Raw genomic sequence first — 24123 nt, 5'->3', positions numbered from 1 at the left:
GGTACCCGGATGTAGCCTAAGTATCCACTGCCCAAAGTGGAATTTCAAAAAATAAATAGCTTCAGCTAAAATTTCGTTTTGTGCAAATTTTAGACTACTTTTGAGTTTCTTTTGAGTGAATAGATTGTACAAATTTTTAGTTGCAATTGGGCAACCTTGCCACTAATAGCTTTATGAGAACATAGCACGATGCTCAACAACTCTTGACGTGTAATTTTGCAAAACACATGCAGGCAAGAAAATATAGAGCCCAACCATAAATTTGGTTGCAGGGTGGTCCGTTTAAGCGGGGTAGTGGTTCGATTCAGGGGAGAAAATTATGCAGAGCAACTGATTTAGATTTGGAACTAGCGCAAAATGGTTCGATTAAGCGGGTGGTCCAATTATTCATGGGCCGATTAGGCTAAGTGGGGTTGTCTGTATAACCAAAAACGTCTCGTGATTGGCTACGATTGACGTTTCGTATATACAGTCTTAAAGCTTATGCCGAATTTCAAAGACAAAAATGAAATGCAGCCCATGGCTACAAAACTTTGGGCACCCTGCTTTAAAGTATATGCTACGGGTGAAGACCGTCTTGTGTTCCGTAGTTGGCGACAATTAAGCTTCATGCAAGAGAGGTGAAGAAAATAACATTGTCCGCCCCGTTAGCTCAGTGGTTACGAGCATGGTTTAAAATCAAGCGGCGCTAGTTCGACTCTCGGGGTGTGCGCTTGAGCAACGCATTTCAGGACTGCTCTCCATTCAGCGGCACCTAGTGAATGGAATAATTCCCAGGCAACAACACTTTAACAATCGGAAAACTTCACTCCGCCAATCTCGGTAACCGGCCCTGCGCCCTGAGCCTCTACAAGTAGGCCTATGCGAAACTACCATCTAGGCTTTGTCAGTCCGAAGATAAAGATTCAAAACCAATCAACATCAAACGATATTTCATCAGCCTTGAGTTTATAACAACAGCGCGTCATCTACCAAATAAAAGGTCCTGGTGTCGCCAAGTTGTTTATCTCGACAAGTCTATTGTTAACCAATGCCTTGCAACATACGTACCCAGCATAAAGCTATTAGGCTATACCAAGGAGAGTGTTCAAAGCAGAGAATATGGTTGGCTTTAAATCTCTATCCTTGGTCTGACAAAACCTTTGATAGATTATTTCTGGCAGTTTCGCATACCGGTACTTGTAGACTAGAGGCTTTGAACCACAGAGGCGAGGCGGTTACCAAGATAGACAGAGTGAAGTTTCCGATTGTTGATATGTTGTTGCCGGAGAGTTATTTCATCCTCTAGCACCTCTGAATGGAGAACAGTCCTTGAAGTGCGTTTCTCAAGTACACAACGGGACCAGCGCCAATCAATTGAGATTGGGGCGCTTAACCATTCTTACTGAAATCATGACTGAAATTTACCTAATTCTATGCAACTGGCTTCATTATTGAGATACGAATACAGTGTTGGCCAGATGTGGAATCATGGTGCACAAAACATATTTTTAATGGACTTGGTAAAGAAATGCGCTGGAGTAAGGTAGGCCATGGGTAGGCTATGCTCATAAACTGATGCCAAGCAGCTTATAGCAGACTATTGTAAATAATAATCGATACATCACCTTTCTGTTTTCAATAGCCTCTAGCTCTCTATTTGCTTGGGATTTTATTTATCAAAAACAAAGGTTAAAGAGACGCTTGCGAATACAGTTGTATATTTTCAAAAACTCCATGTTGTAATATCAAAAAGCGAAAGAAGTTTGAAGATAATATACGAAGGCTATGCTACATACCGTAAAGCACCAAGAATTTTAAAAATATCAGCGCATAGAATGTCACTGGTCTATACTGTAAAGCTACAGTAAAATAAGTCCTGCATTTATGGTACAGTATTCTACTGAGACCTGTACCATAGGCTTTGGCTTAACAAGTCTGGTAAGGCTTCAGAGTACAGTTCATTCAACAATTTGGCCAATTAAATGTCAATTAGGCTACAAGATTTAAGCTTGCAACTTATAAAACATTACTGAGAGTGCAGGTTTCAGCATACTACATTATTGAAAGATGATGATACGAAAGAATATAATTATTTTACAACAATTTTATTTTTTGTTGGAATCGTAAGTTCTTGTATCTTGCATAAAGTACCGTAAGTTTGCTTCATCAGTTCTTTCATATCAATAAAAGCGGTGTAAAGAAATGATGCAAGTTTGAAAATGATCAACTATAAGATGTACGGTATCTTGAAATAAAAAGAAAGTAGCCTACTTCAATCAAATGACTTGTCATGTGCAATACAACCTAGCCCATGCATCGAAGTCCATGAGAAGCATTATTTCTGTACAAAATAGTCATTTCTTGTTGGGTTGGCAACTTAATCAAAGGGTAAAATCATTTTTGGATGCTTCTGAAGAAAAGCTGCAAACAGCTAAGCCTTAGCAGCTAGCTAAGCCATTGTCACTGATTTTGTGCAACTGAAAAAAATACTCATTACTTCTGAGAACTGTAAACATCGGCTTTACAAGTCACATGCAATGTAGGCTACTTGCTTGTTTCAAGCTACTTCTAATAAAATTGTCGGCTACACTTTTAAATATCAAATAATCTACTCTACGAGTATAACCTAGTTTGGCAGCTGGCAACTTATATAAAAGGCACATTGGTATGTTATGTATATAGGTAGAGAATTGATCTCAATTGAACATCATTCTGAAAATGAAAGAAAATCCAAAGCAAACAGTCATCATCAAAACAGAAGCAGAGGTTTTTGTTGCAAAGGATCCTGAAACACAAATAGAAATGTTTAATCAACTTAAAGATATTTCCAGATTATAAAACTTTTATAAATTACACTTTTAAAAGCAAAGTGCATCATAACTGGGGCGATTGATCCATTTTTACTTTAGGAATTAAGCATGAGGAATTTCATTGAACTCACATTACGTTCATACCCGCTTCACACTAACAAGATGAACGTTAACAATAATTGATGAGGGGAAAGAAAACTCGGTTTCATCTGGTCAAATTTGCATTCGACCGCACGCTCAGAATATTGTGTACAAGGATATTACTGCATTATAGCTTGTAGAGAGATTACCTTACAGAGGTAGTTGAGACTAGGTACTTAAGCTACAGGAGGTTTATTAGATGTAGGTTAACCGAAAGTTGACGAATAAGAAGAAAATATAAGGATTGATTTGAAAAAAAAACACCATTAATCGTTTAAACGGGACATGAGACTGCAGGCTAGAAGCAGCTTAGCTTATTTCAGTGGTAAATTGCACCAACTAACTTATCCTATTATAACTGCAGCCTTACCAGCATCAATGCAAATTTTCTCTTCACTAACTGCAGTGTTTCTGTGCTTGCTGAGGTCGCCGTTACGTAACCCTCCTCCCCAAGCGTAAATAAAGTAGACACACTCGGTCAATGAAATATCGTTTGGATCCTGATTGAAAAAAATGCAATGTAAAAAGTATTAGAATATTACCTTACATTAAATATGACGACAGGTTATAAGGGGGTGTAGAAAACGCACAGTTTTGTTTTACTGACAAGAGCAGTTTTAGCGATTTTCAATGAATTAATGTTAACTAATGTGAACAAACCAAAGAAGTGATTTGATCGTGAAAGACCTTTAAAGAAAGGCTTTTTAAATTTCATTTCTTCCTCCTTTCTTACTTTGGTATCTTGAAGTCTTGAGAAAGAAATGTGCAACTTTCCATCGTTGTAGTTTCCACGGGCGTTTTCAAGTGAACTAGGCCCATTATCTAGCGCGACGCCTTCAGACGACTTTTCTGTCAGCCACCTGTCTGTCAGTGTTAATTCGCCGTTGCTTGAATCCACCCAACCTACCACGGCATCAGAATCCTCCTAGAAAGTTAAATCAATGTGAATGCACGGAAAATTAAACTCGTAAGTCTACTCACTGTTGCAGTCTAAGGAAATAGCCTACAGGTGGGTTGTAAATCCAAATAAGTACTGTCAAAAAATAGTTTTCTAAAGATTGTGCCTTAAACGTGCAACCGCAACAAGAATAAATTTATGCCATATTACAAGCTATTAGGTAGTTGCTCTGTGTATTCTGATGTGACCGCGTCTGCACCGCATAGAGAATTGTGGTCAGCATGAAGAATAATCCAAATCAAGTTTTCTTCATTTCATTAACCTACCATTTGTTTATTTTTGGAGAAACCTATAGCAGCCCATTCTTCCGTTTCTACTTTGGCCTCAATCGTGAAATGGATCATTTTGGTCGCACTTCTATACTTCCACTCAGCAGTATATTCGCAACTATCACCCTTGCAATCAGATGGGTGTTTGAATAATCCCTCTTTGGATTGGATGGCATTGGATTCTGGATCGTCTTGAAAAGCAGTCAAGAAAATAAGCATATTTGTACCCTATTAAAAACAGAGAGAGACTGTTCACCAGGCATTTTATAATAAAAGTAATTTGCGTTCTTCTGGTGACTATTTAAGTCACCAGAAGAGGTAACCTAGTAAATAGTCACCAGAAGAACGCAAATTACTTTTATTTGTACCCTATATTATACTGTAGTCGCATATTGGTAATCACAAAGAGTAGTTTAGTAACAATGTAAAATATGTTGTACCATAAAAGATAGCCTATAGCTATCCAGAATGCCATCGCGTAGATAGGCTGTAACCGCTTTACATTAGCCGATTCAAAATAACGTACATTTTAAATGTATACGGTATAGTTGCTTCATTCCAAATATGGATTAAATAAAAGCAGCTGGATTTAATTAGACTTCTTCAAGAATATGATAAATTTTTTCTAAAATTTTGTCATTGGTTATTGGAAACGTGAAAGACGCCAGCTTCCGCTTTGTTCCTCTTGTAGGCCTACAACTAGTCTCATTATAATAAAAATTTGTTAATTAAATTATAATAAAAATTTGTTAATTAATAAACTTAGTAGAAAAATTACCATAGAAGTTATGAGTTATGCTTCCTCGTTGGGAGGGCTTAGTTCCGTGGTATTTAAGTTCATTGATGCTAAAAACAAATAGGAATCGTTTGTTAGCAGCTGTAATTCATGGTTAAGTTTATTTGGAGCTGAAAATACTTTGCGTTCTTTAATAACATTTACTATTTAGGACAATTGCGTCACTACCACCAAAGGCTTTTTCACAAAAAGGTTTGTGATAATTGAACACAAAAAATGTAAATACAGGCATGGATCTGTATGAATAACTTATCAAACATATTGGTTTTCTAATCTGCAATAGTTTCTACCCTGAGATACTAAATTTGATTAAACAAAGTCGTTTAAAGTCACCTTAATTGAACTATTTGGAAGGTATGCGAAATCGATCTGCTGAACATGCTCAAAATTACAATATGTTAAAAATTAAAAATAATCGTTCAATATCTTCAGCAACCGCGTAAGTTTAAACTATATTGGGTAACATTGTAAAACTACTAAGCAGAAGGAGTCTCCTACAGGTCAGCAGTTGTGAACTGAGCAAGCAACAACTGAGCAAGCGACAATTCAGCTATCAACATTTGAGCAAGTGGCTGAGGTTAGTAAATGATGAAACTGAGCAAGTAACAACTGAGCAAGCCAAAACTTGGTATGTCACAAGTCAGCAAATTCAGTTTAGAAAGCGATGACCAAGCAAGTCTGACGTGAGCACGTAAATCTCATTTGCTGACTTGGCAGTAGCTGAAATGAACTTGCTGAGTTGAAGCACTTGCTGAGTTCTCGCATGACGAGTGGTCCGACGACCAAGCAGAAACGTCTCAAACAACTAGATAGAACTTACTTGTAATAATCGTAATTGGAAGCCTTGCATCTTTCCAACCCACTCATAGGTTTGTGGTAAAAAGAATAAGAAGTTTGTCCACGAGCCCATATTAATCGTACACCACTGTCCAGCAAGGAGTGGTCGCTGACGTCGTCACTACGCAGTTTCCTGTGCCAGAAATGCACATGAGTAAAAAACACAAGGACACTGCAATGTTAATAAGCTGTTGCTTTCTGGAAGTATAATCTACTTTGTACGTTGTGTGGGCATAGTGTAGGAATTTAGACATACAGTATGCTACTTTACTTTTTTCAATTTCAAGTCGTCAAAATTTTATCAGGTTTACGTGTCAAGTACATGTGTACACCAGTAAGTCCGTTGAAAGCGCGACGTTTTCGACGTTAAACTAGAAAGTTAACATCCAAATATAAACTATATTGGAATATAAGAAAGGCAAAAAGCTATTTTTCTGTAAATGAAATCTATTCTTGGAATTAATAAATTGAAAAGTTTGCGAGAAGCACTGAAAAACATATTTTCGGACGCACTGTTGAAAATTGTTCTACCAAACTTAGCGATGGATTTCAACAGTAACCACAAAGGGCAGCGTACGATGTGGAACCATCACGGACATCTGTTTCCTGCCACAAGTTCAAAAGGAGAAATACCAACCTTCGAAAGCGAACGTGAAACACACCATCCTCCCTTTTAGCAGCTGCTGCAGTGAGGTCGCTTGTTCCTCCATACCAGTGATCAGGCTTAGGTGTAGACCTATCCCGAGTGTACCCATCTACTACGTGGTGCAGATTTCCTTCAGCCATTGCTAAACAAACAGACTGTTAAAAAACTAACTACTTAAGTCTTTTTACTGTACTGTATCTACGCGAACATAATAACACAACAAAAGAAAAAACTTCAAATTTTCGAATGATGGCTGTGATTTAAATTTGGAATTCCATTCTAGCAATATTACGTCACATATATCAATATCTTGCTCATGTTTGGGGAAGTTGGTTATTGAGCAAAGTGCTAAAGTAAAATCGAAAATATTGTGTAGGGTTATGTAAAAGTAACGTCTGTTGTGGATAAATAGCCTACACTTTGCGTGGCGTAGCGTGACCTTTTTTTTTGATGTTTTTTTTTTCAGCAAACTGTTAAATTTAAAACATCCCTGGGTACGGATCAACCGAGTCATCTCCACTGTTTGTTTTTTTATCGTTTTTTTAAATACAAGTAGACTATATGTATATATTCTTAAAGTTTAGCGAAAAAGTGAACCCCCAAGAAAATGGTTTCGCTACGCAACTGGGCATAGTAAAGTATTGTACAGTATTATAAAAAGCGTACAGTATTATAAAAAGCGATGTAGTGTCGTGATATGTAAAGCTTACAGTAAAACAGAAAAGCTACGATGAAATTACTTATTGCGTCTTTTGTATGTTAAGCTCATGACAATTGTTTTCTTGCATTGTCTACTGTAGCCACAAGTTACCGTAAATGATATCGGAACAGTCCATAGGATGAAGGTAATTAGGGCCAGATTGACTTTCTGGTTCTGGTTGTCCTGGTGAATCAGGCTCTTCTGTCGGTTCAGGTTCTGACGTTAGTTCTGGTTCTGAAGCTGGTTCATGCTCTACAGTTGGTTCCGGCTCTGCGGTTAATTCCGGCTCTACGCTTGGTTCTGATTGTGACTCTACAACAGATTGGTCGATAGTTATCGAAGTTACAAAACCCGCCATTTCCTTTGTGAGCCAGGTTTTTGTTTGTGGTGGGATTAGTATTGTGATTGCACAAGTACCAGTTGAAGATGCCGCATACACTCTGCTGAAAATCGATGAGATCAGTCAATTTCACACCGAGAAAGCAGCCTCTATTTTAGCGCACTTCAATTAATATCCATTGAGCGTTTTTCACTCGCCCAACCAGCCTGTCTGTGCCAAAACAACCGTGGGCTCGTCCTACTAGTCTCAGGAATACAGATTTTCTTTCAGCTATATAAGTAACATTGGTATTTTCTTTTCTCGTATGTGTGGCGCTAAAGAAGACACAGCAGATCATAGGATTGTCAATAACTGTCACATTTGTTGTAAATCAAACATAGCAACACACAGTTTTTTTTGTCCTGAATGAAGAGATGATAAATTGACTGCTCTCCAGTAAGTGCTCTGTAAATGCAGACTGAGCAAACGTAGAAAACTTGGAGTGGTAAAAGAATAGACTTTAGGAGCTCGGCCTTAAAACTCAAACAAAAGTTTTTTTGGAAGCAAATATTCAAAAGCTAAAATTTAAATTTCGGCATTTGTAGACCTACTAATTTTTTTAGACTTACGAGTTACCAACAAGTTTTTACTTGGCCGAATACAGTATACTATGCAAATTTGTTTTCGGCTTTTACCTTCTGTTTTCATTCCTTTGTTAAAGTTTAGAGAAGCCCATTCCGCTGCCGCCGAAACATTCCCTGCTTCACACAATTGCTTGATGACGTTTTCCTAAAAAATAAAAAAAATAAAATAAACAATGAGAAATCTCTACACAAGATCGAGATATTTTAACTTTGCTAACCGGGAACCAGTAATGAAAGAAAGTTTAGGGCTCAGCAGTCGACTTTAGTAGTTATGGCAATTTGTAGGCTACTCACAGTGCTAATATTTTTTTTATTTGGATGTTTCATTAGTTGAAGTACAGTATAATCATTATGCCTTTGCAATAAAGAGTGATGCAACCACATCATAAAAAAACAATTATTTACTCAGTTCAATCATAGCCTACCTGTATGTTATTTAAATCGAATGAGCCATTTGTGATGTTGATTAGACCTAGTTTTTAGATTTAAAGCTACATAGCCACTGGCTTACGTGTTCATTTCGTTTATTTATTAAGGCGCGCCTTTGCCTCGATTTCAACCATGAGCTAAAACGTTTTCGCCTCCGATTTTCTGGTCCTTCACCATCCATTTCTTTCGGATCTAAGCAATAAAATGCGTTGATGTGATGATTGAAACAACTAAATTGATGTATCATTTAGGGCCAACACAGCAACGCTTGACAGTCCAGAGGCGGATCTACCAAGTCGTCTTAGGATGGGGGCGATTTCACCAAAACACGCAGTAATGTGTAGATCTACATTAATCTGACGTTTCAAAGAAATCTTGAATAAAGTTAATTTTTTGTTCTTCAGGGAAAGACGATCGCCCCAATTGGCCTCTCTCTGGATCCACCACTGCTTGACACAGTCTGATTACTCTAGCTCTTGGATGAAATAATGTAACCTCAGAAGTTAACCTCATACGCAAGAAGACAATTTTTGTTCCTCTTCTATGAACAAGTAAACCTACGTAACGTTTCTAATTTATTTTCTTTCAATCACCTTCGTGTGACTGGTCTGTTGCATTGTCTTCGTCGTCATTGGATAGTTTTTCTCCGTTGATTTCAACCTCTGGTTCTGGAAGGATGTTCTTTGGAAAATCCTAAAACGATTTGACAACTCAGTAACAAGGAGAAGCCATATGACAGAACAAATTTTAGAAATTTTGTAAAAAACTACTTTTGAGATGGCCAGTGAAAGTTAATGTTGTTTACGGATGATAACGGCAGATTTAAAGTCTAATCTGAGCTGGTGGTCTCTTTTAAGTTGCCTTCCATCATTTCAACACGGAAGTAATTGAACAATTGTCTTGCTTTCAAAACTATTTTTGTTGCTTTGCGTGTATGTTTTACAACTACGGAAAATGTTGTGTTTACCTCACGCTGTTAAATCGTGATTTAACTAAACAGCTGTCTGCAGTATAGCATTGAAATATAGCAACAAAACACAGCTGATCGCAATCAAAATTTAATTACTTTGCAAGTGGCAGTGACGTCATCTGGTCTCCAACCAATCGCTGCCCAAGTATCAGTTTGAACTCGCAGTGCAATTTCTATTTCTTGATTTTCTTCAATAATTTTCCAAAATAAACTGAAAAACGACTTGATCTTGCATATGTTTTACAATTGAGCGCAGAAAGTAGCTCATTAGCTGCTATCGATGAGCTAACACCATTTCCATATTAGTAAAATTTTAGCTATTTTGGCAGTCAAAGTATCTCTACATGTATCGTACAATGATATATAGTTAACATGTGATTTTTTTATGACCAGTACGTCATTACACGTTTTCATGACCTTTGAAGCGTCCATAAGTACATTTGGCTGGTCACCAAAAAATATTTCTTTCTAAGTAGGCTAATGATGTAAATATTTATTTTTTTTATATTGCTGTACAATACAACAGATAAATAAAATTAAGTAACATTGCAAGATTTAACATTACGTTTATTCAACATTGAAAACAAAAAAGTGAATGAAAACAGTTTCGACGTTTTCAAAATAATTGAAAATTTAATTACGTTTATTAAAGTTGGTTCCTTTCAAATTCAGATTGGCTTTGCAAAAGCACGATTTTATGAAAAAAAAAAATTATTGAGCAGTTTGTAAGATAAGAATGAATGACATGCAAGGAAAGTGGAATTGAGGATATCAAATCGTTTTGATATATTCTTTCATCAATTCAGAAAATATTGGAAAATCCACACATCGGAAATGTTTAATATCATAGTCAAAAATTAAGCTTGGTTTCTTACTCAAATTGAGGATCTTTATAAAGTTCAAGCTTGAAATACTCAGATTTTTCGCTTTGAGGTAATACAGCTTCTTTTATAGATGATTCTAGAAATAAAATATTCATTACAGTATATGTAAAAATAACAGAACGTTTCAAGTGCTTTCAATACTGCACTAATTTCTTGATTTAACTTTATTTTAGTATTTCAAAGCATGTAGATCAAATCATTTCATGTAAATGTAGTCGATGATGCGATAAAAAACGTTTTTGGCCACTTGACAATTTTTGTCGATTTTAACTTGTATTATCACAAGTCATTAGTGCAGGGGTGTCCAACCTTTTTGGCCAAAGGGTCACGTGTGTTTTACGAATGATTGCGCGGCCACTTGAGTGTTTACTGTTAATTTATAATCTTAGAAACGGCTGTCGTATAACTTCTAATTAAAACCCTTACATCAAAATTCCAATCTTAGAAATGTGTAAAATCCTCTTTTACAATTATTTGAACATAAACATACCAAGATATAGTAAAGTCAACAAAGTTTTTACTACACGTCAACATTTCAATGTGAAGTTTGGCACTGTTTTTCTTTAACAAGTTTGGCAATATTCAGTGAGATGGACGATGTAGCAATGCGAAGCGAGTATTCCAAATGGCTGTCAGAAATCAGTGATCTCGCAAGGGATTTTACATGGTTCATGCACGCAAATCGCACAAGTACTGTAAGTGTTGCCGAATAATGAAGTTACGAAAGCTGCCAAGCTGTGAATCCTTTGATATTTTTCTTTAGAAACATATTTTTCATATCACTGCAGAGTGCAGAGGATATTTCACTGCTAAATGCATTTTGAGCGAGTCTCTGATATCAGATGTACCCCAATAAAGCCAGAAAATAATAAATATTACTAACTGATTGACTTTTGAAGCACGAGTACGATTGTGTGGATTATGAAAAGGATGTGGACGTAACAATATGAAAAATTTGATGCGTAACAATGTGCATTGTGATGTAATAAAATTAACTTGAAGAGTTGTGCACCTCTGCACTAGAGAATACAGAGTAATGGACAAAGAAAGCAAACAATAAATGCTAATTTCTCGGAATGTAAGTTTGCCATAAATTATGTAGGCGATAAAGTCGGTAATATAAGTCATTTCGAAAAATACCGCGAGGGCCACTCAGAGTCTTCCCGCAGGCCACAGGTTGGACACCCCTGCATTAGTGGAAGTTCAACTGACAACTAAGCTTTTTAAAAAATAGGTTTTTTGGCTACAGTCTTCGTCAAGTCAAAAAACTTTACAAGATTTCACACCATCACGCTCACAGCTCATGGTTTAACAACGCTAGTTTTAGAGAAGAAAAAGTACGGTATAATAGAGAAATTAAAAAAAAAAAATGGTTTGCAGAGCCCAAAAAGAAAAAAAAACTATACCAAAGTTCAGCAAGCTTTCAAAAACTGTCGGCTACTCTTTCAACTTCAGTGCCACAAACTGCATTTTATTCAATTTGTAGCACTGAAGATGAAACAGTTTTAGAAAAACTTTGCAAAACATGAATTCAGTGGTTGCTTTTTGAAATATAAACATACATCATTGAATCTCAATGGCTTAAACAAAGAAAGGGTCAGTTTTTTGCGACAAATGTAAATAGCAACAACTCACCGTTGTTACAGAATCTTCCCATCCAACCAGACTCACAGAAACACAACTTTTTTGGATAGCTGCTCGCTTTTCTTTCTATGCATCTTCCGTGCCCACATTCGTCATTTTCTTGGCAATCATTTACGTTCTCACATCTAATACAATGGAACAGGAATTTTTGTGATAAGAAAAAGACCGACTGCCTTCGAAAGACCGTTTCTCAGCTGACTAACTTTTAAATAGTATATTATGAATACTGTATTCATAATTCACTCATTATAACGTTAAAATATTCATTTCTTAAGTTTTAAGCACAAAGTAATTACATCAAATTTCCCAAAAAGCCCTAAAAGTCTAGTTTTAACGACATATTTGCCAGCCTCGAATCATTCCAAGCACAAAAGAAAAACAGCATAAGCAACACAACAGAATATCAAAAATATAAAGAAATATTTTCTGAAAGAAGAAACTTACAAAAATCCTTGATATGAACAACATAAATACATGTATGTTTCCCCCTTGTTTTTGATCATAAGAAGGTCTTTATAAGCTTACAAATATATTCTATTTGAATAAGGAGCTTCTGATGATCCCAAACAAGGGTGAAACAGGCTGTAGAGGTTATTAGAGAATGGTAACTAAATTTAATGTAATTGATCTGCTTTGCTTGGCATTGAGCAGTTTTAGTAATACTAATAGCTTTTATTGTTTGTTTAAATAGGCCTACATGTTTTGTAGTAAGCGTCAACGTACTGTCACGGTAGTGAGTTTAAACGTTGTATTGACTCAAATGACAATAGATGTATGTGCATTAGAAGTGAAATTAAAAATACAAATTGATAAAAAAAAAGTCATACGTGCAATGCTTTTTCTATTTATACTAAATTGTAGAGCTAATTATTATTAATTACAATTTATCTATACTAAATTGTAGAGCTTTTTCTATTGTTTAATTTTCAAACGTATGTAGCCTAACGTGTTTTTCGACCACATTGTGGCAACTGGCAACCCACAAACTTGTTATTATATTTTCTTCAGTTAGTGTAACGCTTTAAAGTATGATCAACTTTGTGAGAATTGATATAAAAAATAAATGCAATTAACCTGTCCCCCTCGAATCTTCCAGAGCATCTGCATTTTCCAACCGCACAGGATCCTCCATTCAAGCACTTGCCTTCGTAGCAACCGTCATTCTCTTCCTCTGAATCAACAAGTAGAACAAGAAGAGGTAACAACGTTAGGTAGAGTACTCAAAACGATACATAATAATTTTAAAGACTACAAATTTTATAACGTTTACAAAGCAAAACAACTTTAGAAGTGTTTCGCGTATGCATGGCTTATGACGGTCATTCCTATCTCGATTGCTTTGTTAATGTAAAAGTGCTTCAAAAAGTATTCTAAGTTGACAACAGCTGGAAGATAATTTAGAAAAAATCCAGTTTTAGCGATAAATTGTATTGCAAAAACTGCAAAGCCAATATAGCCAAATATAATCGGGTACCTCATAAAATAACACTCCAATACTGTAGCCTAAGTGTTGGCAAAGCTTTTCTAACTAAGTTTACTATATGCCATGATTAGTCAAATATGGTGAGCGGTAAAGACCCTGGTGGGAAGCTGAAAGAGCAATACTTTGACACCGTTTAAGACCACACTTCTGTATTTTTGGAATAACACTTAAATGTAGATACGAAGATTGGCTTCCATGGCTTCTGTCCACGTAATCTAAATTTTCAACTACTAGGCATAAACCTGGATACGACAAAAATGGCAAATATGGTCATAACAATTCCAGAGCGATCGGCTCTTTCGTAATACTTTTTTTACTTCTTGCTTATTTGGAAAGGTATCGGTAGTAGGCTACAAAAACACAAGAAAACGTATTACAAAACATAGAAAACCAATTACAAAGTTATTCAAAGGTACAGTAGGCCTTGTAGTTCTGTTGTTTCTCTTAAGTGGTGAAGCTTTCCAGAGCTGACAACAATACACTAATACAGCTACAGTGCTAAAATTCAGTACCTACCTCTTGTTTCATCTAGTACGCTTATATCAGCACAAGACCAAAAAAGATAACCATCGGAACTTCTGCTGTTGCTCCATTCTGCTGCTTGCTTGATTATTCTCAAAACGCAATGTTCGCATTTTATATTTCCATCAATGGTTATTTCGTGGGAAAGAGAACTAAACATTTGGATGTTCACTTTAATTCACTCAGTCATCTTTGATGGAAATGAGATACACTCCGTAATATTAACAAAAACTCGACAAGCTTGCTATAGTGGAAGCACCTTGTCTTTATACTATTAGCAATAGGTTGGTGTAACAATGTAACCTACGTACTAGGAGTAGAATTGCCGCGTTAGAAAAATGCTTTTTAGTTGAAATGAACGAAATTTTTCTTGTCTACAGTATGGCAGCTCATGTTTGTCACATCCAGCGGGGTAATCATCATTTTGTAAAAAGGGAAGTGGACATTTGATTCATTTTAACATTTTTCGATAAAGCGAAACACTTTAATACCTTATATTCTGCACAAATTATAGCGCAATTTTGTGAGAGCATGGCCCAATGGCCCCCTTGCCTACGCCACTGGTCAAATCTGTGTCAACAAGATACTTTCTACAATGCTCTGTAATTACAGGTATATAAAAATATAAAAATATATTACAAAAAATGTGTATTTTTTATATTAGGCTACAATGTAAAGTTATCCGGTATGTTTTTATAACAAAAAAACATAGCCCCTCCTTATACGTTGCTCTCTTACGTTGTGTCGTTTTCATAAATAAACTGAGAATCGGTGAGTTCCGACAAAATGGCACCACTGGTATTCATCAACTGCAACTTGATGCCTCCCTGTAACATCAGTGACTTGTTTCATTTTGTATATAAGCGAAGAAGACTGAAAACACGTTGTAGCAGAAGAATATAGCATCACAAACGTGTCAGTGTAGGCCTATAACACCTTCTTAAACTTGACGTTAATTTACATTAAATAAGCGACAAATTGCCAGTTTTTGACGTTTATAAGTGCAACAAACAACAGATAGGTATACAGTTATTGTATGTTTCGCATTTTAAGACTATCTGGTGCTGTTGCAACAACGTAATATATTTCTTACCATGTGAGGATACGCAATGTGCCACGAGACTTTGAAAGGCCTTCCCGATATTACAGACGTCATCATGTGATGATCTGTAACAAAGTAAAAGCAGTAAAACACAAGAGCTGGCTGTGATTTTTTTTAGCCATATATGAGGATTGATACAAAATGGCAACTTTGAAAAAGTCACATGCTTTTAAATCCTGGTAATAAGCCTCTTATTGCAAACACGAAGCTAGAGATACGCCACAATAAACAGTTTCAAATTATTCAAGTAGTGTACTTAGAACTGGAAAATTCCAATTTGGATTGCGCTTTGAGAGCCAATGAGTCACACCATTCAAACACAGAGAATTACAAAAAAAATATAACAGCCAAAAATATCTTACTGTTACATTAACTCCCTTAACATTGGCACGTTTTAATCCTTGCAGAGTAATACCAGTTTTATCAGTATTATTGTGCTGTAATTGCATTACACAGTGAAGTTGTGTGAACAATGAATAATCTAAAAAGGTAAACCGCGATGGCTTGTGTCAACTGTTTTATCTCTATTGAAACAGCAGAAGCATGTCCACATTGTCCAGCTTAGTCAAAAAAGCTTTGAATACTCAAGAGGGCATAACCATGGACTTCTAAATAGTAGAATCTGGACTGGAAACGCAGTGACCAACAGTAGGCCAAACAGTTGGTACAACAGTTGCCAACAGTGGGCCAACAGGGTTAGTTACTTGGCTGTTGGCCCACTGTTGGCCAACTGTTGTACCAACTGTTTGGCCTACTGTTGGTCACTGCGTTTCCAGTCCAGATTCTACTATTTAGAAGTCCATGGCATAACCTTCTATCAGTTTTGTGCTTGCTTCAGTTAAGCTTATGACCAAACCAAGTAATTTTGTTATTGTAAATTAACACCTGCCGGCATTTTTTCGCGTAAAATCTCTAAGCTTATTTTATATTTCAAATAGGCGAGTTGTTCAAACGTCAAAATGAAATAAAACCAAATTTCTCACAAAAAAACTTTAGTTCAAAACGAAGTCAAAACAATAAATTTTGTGGCGACAAAAAACGAAAAGTACGAAATCTCAAAATTGTTTTGGTTCTCAACATTCATACGCCAGAATAAACAAAAAATGTTTTGAACTCACAACAAAATGAATTTACTTTTTTAAACGAAATAAAATGGAACGAAGCAAAGACAAAGAATTCTGCTTCAAAACGAAAGAAAATATTTCAAGATTTGGTGATATTTTCGGCGCTGGCAGTCCTGGTAGAATATAATTTATAATAGCCTACAAATGGAACATTTTATCCATGTCTTAAGATTGCTTTCGTACGTATGCGTATTGTGAACTTATATAAACTTTTCTTGTGTCAATACAGGTTCCATCATACAATATATAATTGCACAAAATGTAAAGTCACAAAGGCTGACCAGAACATTTTACAATATAAGTTAAGGAAAATAGACCTGGTTCAAGCGAAAAATATGACTATAAAACCCCTTTCATTGATTTGGCGTCCTCAGATGTTGTGTTGTTATTTATCGCCAATGAAATATTATCAGATTTGCAATTTGACTATTTTTCAATTGATTTGTCAAAAGTTGCATTTGCAGATAGACTCGCATTAGAAAGCTTTAAAGCAATTCTTTGTTTTAAAATTAAACGTTCAATCAAACAATTCCAAACGAAGCAGATCACAATTTTCTCATGATTGACAATTTAGAAACAAACTGCATAAATACTGTAGAAAATGCAAAGAATTACCAAAAAGTAATACAAAACAAGTTTGACAACTGCTTCCATTGGAAACGAAAGCCACTGAAAGCTTGAGCGTAAAGTAATTGAAATGTGACTTGCACATTGCACAAATCATCACCTTTGTTGTATTCTGTTCCACACGGCCCATCAGATCTGACGTTGTCAAGAAAATCGAACGCGAATGGACGAGCTGGAGGAAACGTCAGCACCACGTGACACGATACGTCACTGACGGCCACCTGGGCGTCAAACAAGGCTCATTAATAATTTTGTAACGCAGTTGACATTTCAGTGGCACGTTTGTTTCAAAAAGTGCGAATGTTGCATTCAAGTTGTCACGTTTAAGGAAAAGAGAATAGATCGTGATTCCAAGCGATGGACCGCTTGCTTCAGAACGAAACCTTTCAAGTAATTACATACAAACTACGTGTTGCAAAATGCCATCGACTAGGGCTATATTTCAAATTATAAAATCTCACTCTGTTAGCCACTTTCGGAAAGCAAGAGTTATCAGTTTTGAAATTGTCGTCTAACTACTATGTAAAACAACCATCAAGGCACGTTTGTAATTGTAAATGCTACGTCGCTGATCACATTGATGAAGTGAAACTCTCTTTTGAAAGAACTGTAAATCAATTAAACAGTTAACTTTTCGCACCAGAGGCTCAAATGCTAACGAGCTCCATAAAGCACTCATACCATTCTACGCACTGTAGTTATTGGGGGATCCGGTATATGAAGTGGGATGGTTCTTCCCATCAGTTTATTGCCAGGAACTCTAAATTATCGACTTCATTGACCTGGCCTATTTAAACATTCAAGTATCCCATCATACTTAATCTTATCTGTAGCGACACAGGGTTTTATGAGGACGCCCCACTCTAGAAGTGAAATATTTCACAGAAGGAAGTATGCTACAGTAGAAATGTTAAATTTCTTGACTTTTAGTTTTTGTTCCTTGTGAATTTTCTAAACCCAAACTGGTCAATTTTCTACCTTCCTACCCTTCACAATAAGCATTTCGTCTCAGATGGCTAGACGTTTTCGTGCAATGCTAGTTATATATATGTTAATGTTAGTACAATATAAATGTTAGTGCAATTACTTTAGAATATAAAAACCCCCAAAAATTCCTTATATTTATGAGCAAAAGTAATTTTCTGTTTAGTTTAGCAATACTCTATGTTTTAATTCAAAAATTTCAATGCAGCTATTTTCAGGCAAGTAGAATAAAAACCGACTTTCTGACGTTTTTTCATCTCGAACAATTTATTTTAATAAATTTGTTGGGTAAAAAATTAATTTCTATACGCACAATACACATGGCTATTATCTTGTAAAATATTTTGGCTCTGTGATTTTCATACAGTAGCTCCCGTTATTAGCGATTAATTAGCACCGGGCTAAGATAGCCAGTGACGTGCTTTCCGCGTACGAAAACAGCTCGTATTAAGATAGGGTTAAAGCTTTCCAATTGGGATTTTTTAAATTTAACTATGTAAATAGCCTAGTGTAATAATAGTCGCACTTTTGCTTGCATAGACTTACCAAAACTAATAGGATCACTGAATGCAAAATTTCAACCATCTTTTTTTTATCAATCGTGCATTAAAATAATACTGTATCTTTCACTCACTGTAAAATAATATTACTGTAGTTAGCGAAAGTTGTTCTGCAGCTACTGATAAAAGCTTTCGCATCAAATCCAAGCACGACAAAGTGACTTCACTATACAGAAATTTCGTGATGTAATAGCTTGCAGAACGTGCTAAAAATAAGTAGGAAAATTCTACAGTATAGTTTCAGAACAACCAAATTATCCTAATGGTTTTTGATGCAATGGTCAAAGTTTGCAATGTTTTAAGTCTGTAACAAGTAAAAAATATCGTAAGATAAAATAACCTACTTCTGCTTCTTTGTATGCCAACTGATATGCATAATGCAACAAGTTTTTCGTTTTTTTATGTTATTTTTAGGTTTTAGAAGCAACTATTTTAAATTAACCTAAACTATTTACGCGTTAATTCAAGTCTAAAGAACAAAATCTATTTAAAGCGCTTATAAGTTGGAAAGATTCTATAACACTAAAACTTTTATGCAGGCTACTTCTCACAAACTTCGTGCCGCTCCTGTCACTTTGGTTGCTAAGCCTTGTTGTTGAAACACATGTTGACCTGATGTGACATTTCCAGCGTTCCAAAGACAGACAACATGTGTATGCATGCCGACGTGCTCTGGAATATTCATTGGCTTTAATTATTTACAATCTTCCCAGAACTCTTGGTGCAGTTGGGTATCGTGAGTCGTAACATAGCCACTATAACTTGCCTTTATTACATCGTCAACGTGATTAGACGTTGAAAAGATGAAAATGGCTGCTTTGTTTTGGCTTGGAGCTTGACGTTCGACGTCGGATCAATGAATATTTACTAATCTTTTGTACAGTTACTGTCACAACACACATTTGAAAAAGTTACTTGATGAAATCAACGTCACTACAACACGTCAATAATGTTTTTTGTGATCTTCCATGCGTATGACAACATGTTGGCGGAAATTGCTCTTTGCCTAAAAAAGTGCATTTTAACTTAAAACAATGCCATATATGATATCTTAAGCATACAAGTTTTCTAAAGTTAGTTCGGATCATGACATTTATTCTTTCTAAAAAAAGTATGTTGTGGTATTCTAAATAAAACTTTGAACAAAGCAAGCGAAAATTAACTTTAGACCCATATTTATACAGAAAATTCGATAACGCTTGCATCATATTTCTTAAGTTTCAATGGATTTTTTTTCTCTTGCTTTGCTTTCAGATGTGTTTGCCTTTCGTCCAAATATTGATTTTCGTATAAAAATAAAAAAATTTCAAAACGGTTTGCTAAATCGTATCGGCGATTCGGTACCAAAAAAATCATAAAAATTACATTTTTTCTAATTGTACGTGTAGGCTATTGTGTTTCCCATGGCAGTGCCAGTCTTAGGGTATTTCCGGCCCTATGCGGAATATGCTGCGGGCTCCAATGACAATGATCCAATTCAGTGACGTAGTTAGGTATTTTGAAAGAGGAAGGGGGTTAGTCAGGGAGTTGGTTAGTTAGGCGGGCGAAGCCTGTCGGCGTGTTCGCCGAAGGCGACATGCAGCGGTAGGGGTCTGTGGGGCCTCCCCCAGAATTTGGTGCATTCTGAGAGCATGTTCAACAAAAATTTGGGTATGAATATTGCGACAATCTCAGCACTTGCCTCACCTAAAGCCGCAACTGACTTCAAGGATACAGGTAGCCTACTTGCTTGTGAATCGAATTAAATTTTTTCCATTGGAATTTAAAAAAATTACTGCATTTTCTGAGTAAATCTAATGTGCGGGCCCTGTGCGATCGCACGGTTTGCACACCCCAAAGACCGGCACTGCCCACAGTGTAACTAATACGCAATATTGAAGAAAAAAAAGACAAAACAGTAGAAAAATGTTATTGTCAAAACTCACCAAATTCGTTCACGAATGTCAACGCGCTTTTTTATTTTAAAGATATTAATATTCGTCGCTGTAGCTTACAAGTATTTACAACTGTGCATCCATTGTGTCATTACAACACTTGTGGGCAGTTGAAGCGCCTATTATTGCCAACCTGGTAACGCAAGTGGTATCATATGGTCAGGAGCACCACTTAAAGGCCACTTCGCAACAAGGAGGGTCAAATGATAAAAATCGAAATCTAAAGTTCAAATAACAAAATACTGAACAACGTGGTACATAATCGGTTACATACAGTAGGCTATAATGAAGCTAAATGAAAAACTTAGTGTATTTTTTTACTCAAACAACTTTTGATAATTCTGGTAGCCACAATATCTTAAAGTGCCTCTGACAGGTAAATAAATTCGCTAAATTTACCTAAGATATCAAAAAGATGACACTAACAAACTTCCCTGACCAGCAAATCGTAAAAAATATCAACAGGCTACTAATTACACGCTTGCAAACTTTCGTTGACATCGGCGGATCTGGCACTCATTTAATTGCGAAAATAAAAACGGAAACACCACTGTGACGTCACAGTAAGCGGGAAGGATACATTCTTTCTCTGTGATGACTTGGTAAAGTATGGTACGGCTACTGCAAAACGTGAATGTGTGGGGCTTTGTTGGTCTAAAGCATGTGCAAATTAAGAATTACTGAAATGAAAAAGTGTACTTATTATTACTATCAGGTTTCGATCAAATAGGTTGAGTTTACTTTTATCAAACGGCATCTCAATTCAATTGAAATTGCAGTTTCATAGGGCTACAATTTTCATACTTTTTTATTTGTCCTAATCTGGCTATAGCCATTTGCAGTGTAACAACAGTATCTCACAAACGGTACCTTTAATTTATGGTTGAGGCAATGCCTACAAATTGCTGTTTATGTGACATTGTCAGTGACAAAGACCGTGTACTTTTTTTTCCCACTTTCCCACAAAACAAGGTACTGAGAAGAAAATGGTCAAAGTTTTCTTCAAGTGTTCGAAAGTGGGATGGGCCATACAAAACTAGTCGTATATGTTCACTTCATTGAATATGATTTTGTTAATACCACTCAAGTAAAAATGCCTACAGGCATGTGTGGGAGTGTATACTACAAGGTGATGCTCTCGGAAGCAACAATCGGATTGTGATGCCGTCATGCATTGTTTGGCGAATCCGAAACAATTTTCCAGATCCAGATGGCCGTTTCACAGGATTTCAATGGCCAACTGAAGGCACATTATGAGAGAGAGGGAGAACTTTTATTTATTTTTGAATAGTGATGATGAATTAAATATGAATGATGATTCGTACGATTTCTTCATTTTTCACTTCAAGTATATTTTAGGTTTTGTAGGAACGTATCCAGTACAGTTTTTAAACTGCAAAAAACAATAAATCTTCGAAAAAAGCAACCGCTTGTACCAACTCCGACCAAACTGTGATCCACCAATTACATCTAGGAAGCGTTTATTTCATCCGTTGCTAACGACGTCCACTTAGGATGACGTAATACCACCAAAGTCGTCCCAGAGCAGTGAAATATGGAGTTTCGCCTGTGGTGGCGCTGCGGAGCAGTCGTTTGATTAAATTACGCCCTAACCAGTCGAGCTACGAGGTTAAGATTAAAAATTTCGCTAAGTGTAATTCTGCGCTAGGAAATGCTTTAAAAAGTTACTATACTTGGATCCAACCTGTCAGGGGCACTTTAAATCAATCAGTATACGAATAAACTGATATACATTGTTTTTGTCAAGTCACAGGAATTAAAAATATCTAAGAAGTAGTGACAACATGATGCTTCACAGACTTGATATGATAGAAGATTATTCTAAGAAGAAAAGCAGGACCCTTTCTCCTTAAAACTATTTATCATTTCCAGACGTTGACACACAATTACAGATAAGAATAAAAATCCTAAACTTTGAACGCCAGTTAAACGCCCAACGTTGAAATCATTAAGAAATCGAACTCATGGTTTCACCATTATGCAATTCGTAGTTGAAAAATCCAAACGAGATGAATTATACACTGTTGTAGTCAAATGCCACGATTTGGCCATTAGAATAGTGTTCTGACCAAGAAAAGACAATTTTGAAGTTTTTCTGGCTTTACGTCTTGAGACTGCAGCCCTTTAATGGCGGCCCAAGTTTTAAATTACACACTTGAGTAGTCTACAGAATAGGCCTCATATGCTGCAAAGCAACCATTTTTGTCCAATGGTCTAGAAATTCTAACTGAACAAGCTAAATGAATGCTGCTGCATAGGGCAAAGACCAAAGCATTGTTCCTTGTGCTGCATTGCTATTGATGCGGTGCTGCCAGAAATAAAACTTTAAACCGATGTCATCAACATTAATCATCATGTACATATTTGTTTAGCCAGCACCTTGTTTAACTTACTAAATGAACGATTACCGGATCAATTCCACGATTGTAAGACAAAAAAAAACTTTGTAAAGATAAAATACATCTTATTTGTGCATCTTTAAACTTTGGGTTGATTTTAGACAGGCAAACTTTGTATGACCACTGACCACTGCTTTGAAAATGTCAAAAAAATATTTTTTAATTTTTTTTCTAAAACTCTAAAAAGTAGGCTATCTGGCAGTAGGCTACTATACCCTCCACTTGTCAGATAACGTAGCCTAGTTTGGCCATCCTGTAATTCTATGAATATCTAACTTAACCATGCATTTACAGAACGAAATATCACGAAAAAAAAAATCCTGAATGAATGGACAAAGGAAAACTGGCAAGCATTAACGAAATAACAAAAGGGCACTATAGGCTATCTGCAACAAAAGTGACATGACTAACATCATAACATCCTTTCCCAAGCAACGTACAGCCTTAGTTGCCAGCGAGACGCTTGCAGAGCTTTGCGAGTAAGTACGTTCGAGTAAAGAAGTAGCAAAAACGTCACCAATATGTCAGAACTAAAGTGTAGTATAAATGCGATACCTATTTTTTTCTAACTGCATCATGAGCCCAGGAAAAGGTTCACACCAAGAAGAAGACATTTGGACAAGAAGAATGTCAGACTCAACCCGACATGCAACTTTGATGTGCACGAATGTCATGCCAGTTTTAGATTTTATCATTTGTTCGAAACGTTGCAGACCAATAGACTAGCTTTAGGCCACGATTAAACAAAAATGGAAGTCGCCATACTCAAGTTCCCCTTTTCTTAAGGATTATCATTGATGCATATCCATGTTGCCTTGAGCGGGAATCGAAATGACATCTACGATTTCTATCAAATTGGAAGTTCGATTCCCGCTCCAGAAAACATGGATATGCACCACTGATAATCCTAGCAGACTATTTACGAGTCCTTGTGAAAATCTACAATCTTCTGAGTTTTGCCAGAAAGAGAGAGTCATTGTACACCTGGCTATAGCTGAGAAAAGGATCTCAATTTACCTGAGCCATAGAAAAACCTATTTGCAAACTGCAAGAGTCTTTAAGTGGCTAAATCAAGGATAGCCTACCTCTTTGTCTCAACTGCGCTTGAATTGATACAATCAATAGTGTTCATTAGACTAGTGCAACGCATTGAATGGATGATGCTTGGCATGCAGATTGCAGAGTGGTGAAAGCCTACTGGCGAAACCTCTTAGCACGGTTTCATAGGTCACTCGGAATCGCAGGACTGAAACTGCCTTGACTGACTTGGCGCAAGCCCAACCGAATACGTAGAGGAGATGATCACTTCCAGTTGAGTATTGGTAAGTGAGGTTTCGT

At 36.3% G+C, this 24123-nt stretch overlaps 1 protein-coding gene across 1 annotated transcript; it reads right to left on the bottom strand.

Annotated features, from left to right (window-relative positions):
* Positions 1 to 1724: 1724 nt before the first annotated feature.
* LOC145770516 (uncharacterized) lies at positions 1725 to 18994 on the bottom strand. Its single transcript, XM_082582184.1, has 21 exons — positions 18983 to 18994; positions 18418 to 18504; positions 16988 to 17108; positions 15128 to 15201; positions 14773 to 14861; positions 14029 to 14186; positions 13104 to 13200; positions 12021 to 12154; positions 10377 to 10461; positions 9598 to 9712; positions 9125 to 9224; positions 8614 to 8723; positions 8154 to 8247; positions 7251 to 7451; positions 6431 to 6581; positions 5777 to 5926; positions 4939 to 5006; positions 4158 to 4351; positions 3667 to 3858; positions 3304 to 3433; positions 1725 to 2767 (listed from the first exon to the last, which is right to left on the bottom strand). Exons 2-21 carry the CDS (start codon positions 18454 to 18456, stop codon positions 2679 to 2681), a joined length of 2391 nt encoding a protein of 796 aa, XP_082438310.1. The 5' UTR covers positions 18457 to 18504; positions 18983 to 18994; the 3' UTR covers positions 1725 to 2678.
* Between the last annotated feature and the right edge of the window lie 5129 nt (positions 18995 to 24123).

Source organism: Aplidium turbinatum, chromosome 5, assembly GCF_918807975.1.
Source record: "Aplidium turbinatum chromosome 5, kaAplTurb1.1, whole genome shotgun sequence".
Taxonomy (NCBI): Eukaryota; Metazoa; Chordata; class Ascidiacea; order Aplousobranchia; family Polyclinidae; genus Aplidium; species Aplidium turbinatum.
The sequence above is the reverse complement of the archived record's forward strand: the minus strand, read 5'-3'. Positions and strand labels throughout refer to the sequence as shown.

Coding starts and splice junctions, on each gene's coding strand:
- LOC145770516 (XM_082582184.1), bottom strand. CDS start 18,456: ATGGTTGAAATTTTGCATTCAGTGATCCTATTAGTTTTG. Junction 8,724..9,124: donor AACAGACCAGTCACACGAAG/GTGATTGAAAGA, acceptor TTTATTGCTTAG/ATCCGAAAGAAATGGATGGT. Junction 5,007..5,776: donor TCCAATTACGATTATTACAA/GTAAGTTCTATC, acceptor ATTTGTTTTTAG/CATCAATGAACTTAAATACC.